Raw genomic sequence first — 3,639 nt, 5'->3', positions numbered from 1 at the left:
ACCGGTGCCTCTGTCATGGAGCTCCCCATGTCTGACTTAGTGGTTTGGAAACAAGCAGAAACATCTGAGGGAATCCTCATCATTGTCCTGCTTTGTAATGTGAGATAGTCAGAGGTATTAGGCAGAGTCTCAGCAGTCTTTTGTTCCCCATGGAGGGAGCTCCATCTTTCCTGAGCAGGTCAGGTGCTTTGTCATCTAGTATTAGTGTATGCTGTCTGATGTAGGAACTGCTGCTGAGAATGACACCCTTCAGCATGCAGTGCTGGGTGTAATCACGGGCTTTTTCATGTGCAGGAGCAGATCCTAAGGGAGAGAGCCCTGAAGGCATATGCAACTCCTTCTCCTCCACACTTGGTGTCCCAAGAGCAGAGGAGGTGACAGGGACACATGTCTGTCTCCTCTTATCTCTTCTCTCCACCTGGCAAGCCCTGGCTCCCATGTTCCTGCAAGCTCCAGCCTGGTGGCTCAGATGCAAAGATCCCTGCTTCTAAACAAAGCACAGCAAATGACTCCATGGCTTTCAAATCTCATTCTCTCTTTATTTAAATTTTTGCTCTAATAGTCCCCCATTTTGTGGGAGAAGATCACAGTGATTTTAAATTTGGCTTTTTCAATGACATCTTGGAGCCAGAAGTATCCATGAGCCAGAGCCCTTTCTTCTGAAGGGAAGATGGAAACAGAAGACAAACAACTCTTCTAGAGAGTTAACCAGAGACACCCCAGCATCCTTATTATAACATCCATTATTGCACACTTACAGCAGCTCAGAGATCAGAGATATTTCCAATTGTGGTGAGACATTCACCATAACTGTGGTGAATTCCACGTGCCAAAATTAGTATTTGAGAGGTCTTGCTTTAAGTATGAGCTGTGGATAGCATATGCATGTGGAGACCGCAGTATTTGCGAAGTACAGTAAAATATTAAAGTAGAAAACAGATGAGAAAAACAATGAGTATTTTTTGTTTGACCTATTTTATCAAGGGCTAATATGAAACTATTCTCCATTCATTTTCTTAACACTTGAGCAAAAATGTTGAGGGAAAACCAGAAAATTGAAAATTATCTCTTTTCTGAGTAGTGGATCTGCAAAGTCATGGAAGACACTGTAGCTGTAGTGGTACAGCTGTGAATGGGGTTTGACCTGATAAATATAAAAGAATTCATCAGATCTGGTTGTTCAAAATTGCGTGTTACTTGTACATTGCTTCTTCCACATTACTTGTCATTTAAATATTTGTGGAAAAAAGCCTGGATCTGTGGCCAAGCATGAACCTGTGCTTTAGAATAAGCCATGAGCTCCCCACCCAAGAATGCCCGCTTCTGAAAAACAGGGTGGCTTCCTATCGAATACAAAGGGAAAAAGGGAGGGTCAAGGCAGTGCCCTACTCCAGGGTAAATGAGTAGCTGATAATTTTCCTTCCCTTGAGCCTGCAAATGCTTGCAGGCTTCAGTAACAAAATACTCACTGTTGATAATATGGTCATCTTGACCAGCAATGAACAGTAAATGTGCCTCAGCTTTCTCTAGTGGGATCAGGCTTTGGTTGCCAGGGGCTCGAAATGGGTCAAAAGGGGCATCAGAAAAATCAAGAACGTTGTCATCATAAACCTTGTTACGCTGTTGATCAGTGGGCAAAGGGGGGATGATTTTATCCTTGTAGCTGAGAGGAATAGCTGTATTGGCCACAGGACCATTAATGGTAGCAACGGCTGTGATGTTCTTCAGGAAGGAAGCCATGGAGAGAGACAGATCACCTCCTTTGGAGAAACCAAGCAGGCCAATGCCAGGCCCCTTTACCTAGTGGACAGGAGAAAAACAAAACAAAACAAAAACAAACAAACAAAAAAGCATCAGTACAGAGCTGAAAAATACAACAGCTAATTACCGGAGGAGGATATTGTGCAATGCAGATAGTTTACATGACAGTACAAAGGAGGGGATGGCAACAATTAGTTTTTCTGCTGGACAAGTGCTAAACATCTGCCCTGAAGGAGGAGGGACATTAGGTGGCAATTCATGAAGGCTCTCTCTTGCACAGCCTCCCCACCGTGTTCCATTTCAGCTGTCTCCTGTGAGATTGCTTTGTGCTCTCTCTCCGCTGACCTTCCAGTACACATGTGTTTGACCCTTCCAACTTTCTAGAGCTGACACCCAAACCCCAGCCATGGAGCTAGGCAAGCATTTGGATGCTTCCACAGAGATCACTCAAGTGAAGGGACAGGCACTCTGGAGAAGAAGCACTCCCTGGATCTCTCCTACCTGTGGGTGCTGCAGCATGTAGTTCACTGCCTCTTCAAAATATTCCAGATGGAGTTTGGTCACATCCTGGCACAAATCCTCATATTGGTAATAAGCCAGGGCCAGTGTGGCAAAGCCATGATTGGCCAGCAGGCTGGCTCTGTACTCACGAAGGCCTCCTCCAAGTCCATCTATGTCAATGATTCCTGGAAAGAGGTCCTCTCCTGGAACAGATAAGAGCAGTACTGCCTGAAATGACTCATTTAAATGTTTCTCTGGTTTAGACTGCATCAAGCCACGTACACAGTACGAACTGCAGAAGGGCATACTGGGGAACGGACGTGACAAGTCACTCAGCTGTGTAGTGCTGGCAGATAAAAAAAAAAAAAGTATTCCTCTGCTCTTCCTCAGCTGTTTGCATGCAGGTGACAGCACATCTACTTTGGCTTTACACAGACTGTGAGAATTCAAAGCAGTGGCTGTGTACCCAGAGACCAGGACTGCAGTTGCCTGTACCCGTGTCTCAGTTAAGTGTAGCAGAGCACTGTCGGCCTACACTGAGCATGCACAGAAAAGGTCCTAAAAATGGGTAAGTCTTTCGACACTGTATCCCATACCATCCTCATAGACAAGCTCAGGAAGTGCGGCCTAGGTGAGGGGCAGTGAGGTAGATTGGCAATTGGCTGGATGGCAGAGCTCAGAGCGCTGTGCTCAGTGGTGGAGTCTAGTTGGAGGCCTGTAGCTAGTGGTGTCCCCCAGGGGCCAGTACTGGGTCCAGTCTTGTTCAACTTATTCATCAACAATCTGGACAATGGAACGGAGTGTGCCTTCAGCAAGTCTGCTGGTAACACAAAGCTAGGAGGGGTGGCTGATACCTCAGAGGGCTGTGCTGCCATTCAGAGGGACCTTGACAGGCTGGAGGGGTGGGCTGAGAGAAACCTCATGAAGTTCAACAAGGGCAAGCGCAGGGTCCTGCACCTTGGCAGGAATAACCCCAAGTACCAGTACAGGCTGGGGGTGACCTGCTGGAGAGCAGCCCTGCAGAGAGGGACCTGGGAGTCCAGGTGGACGGCAGGCTGACCATGAGCCAGCAATGTGCCCTTGTGGCCAGGAAGGCCAGTGGGATCCTGGGCTGCATTCGGAAAAGTGTTGCCAGCAGGCTGAGGGAGGTGATCCTCCCCCTCTACTCAGCCCTGGTGAGGCCTCACCTGGAGCACTGTGTCCAGTTCTGGGCTCCCCAGTGCAAGAGGGACAGAGAACTAGTGGAGCAAATCCAGAGGGCTACGAAGATGATTACAGGACTGGAGTACCTGTTGTACGAGGAGAGGCTGAAAGAACTGGGCCTGTTTAGCCTGGAAAAGAGAAGACTAAGGGGAGACCTCATTAATGTATATAAAT

At 47.4% G+C, this 3,639-nt stretch overlaps 1 protein-coding gene across 1 annotated transcript; it reads right to left on the bottom strand.

Moving 5' to 3' along the window:
- Positions 1 to 440: 440 nt before the first annotated feature.
- LOC118167775 (putative acyl-coenzyme A thioesterase 6) lies at positions 441 to 2,568 on the bottom strand. The gene is made up of 2 exons (XM_035327565.1): positions 2,263 to 2,568; positions 441 to 1,800 (listed from the first exon to the last, which is right to left on the bottom strand). The coding sequence occupies exons 1-2, from the start codon at positions 2,566 to 2,568 to the stop codon at positions 1,219 to 1,221; spliced, it is 888 nt and encodes a 295-aa protein (XP_035183456.1). The 3' UTR covers positions 441 to 1,218.
- Between the last annotated feature and the right edge of the window lie 1,071 nt (positions 2,569 to 3,639).

This window comes from Oxyura jamaicensis, chromosome 5 (assembly GCF_011077185.1).
Source record: "Oxyura jamaicensis isolate SHBP4307 breed ruddy duck chromosome 5, BPBGC_Ojam_1.0, whole genome shotgun sequence".
Classification (NCBI taxonomy): domain Eukaryota; kingdom Metazoa; phylum Chordata; class Aves; order Anseriformes; family Anatidae; genus Oxyura; species Oxyura jamaicensis.
The sequence above is the reverse complement of the archived record's forward strand: the minus strand, read 5'-3'. Positions and strand labels throughout refer to the sequence as shown.

Coding starts and splice junctions, on each gene's coding strand:
- LOC118167775 (XM_035327565.1), bottom strand. CDS start 2,568: ATGCCCTTCTGCAGTTCGTACTGTGTACGTGGCTTGATGCAGTCTAAA. Junction 1,801..2,262: donor ACATGCTGCAGCACCCACAG/GTAGGAGAGATC, acceptor CCTGTCCACTAG/GTAAAGGGGCCTGGCATTGG.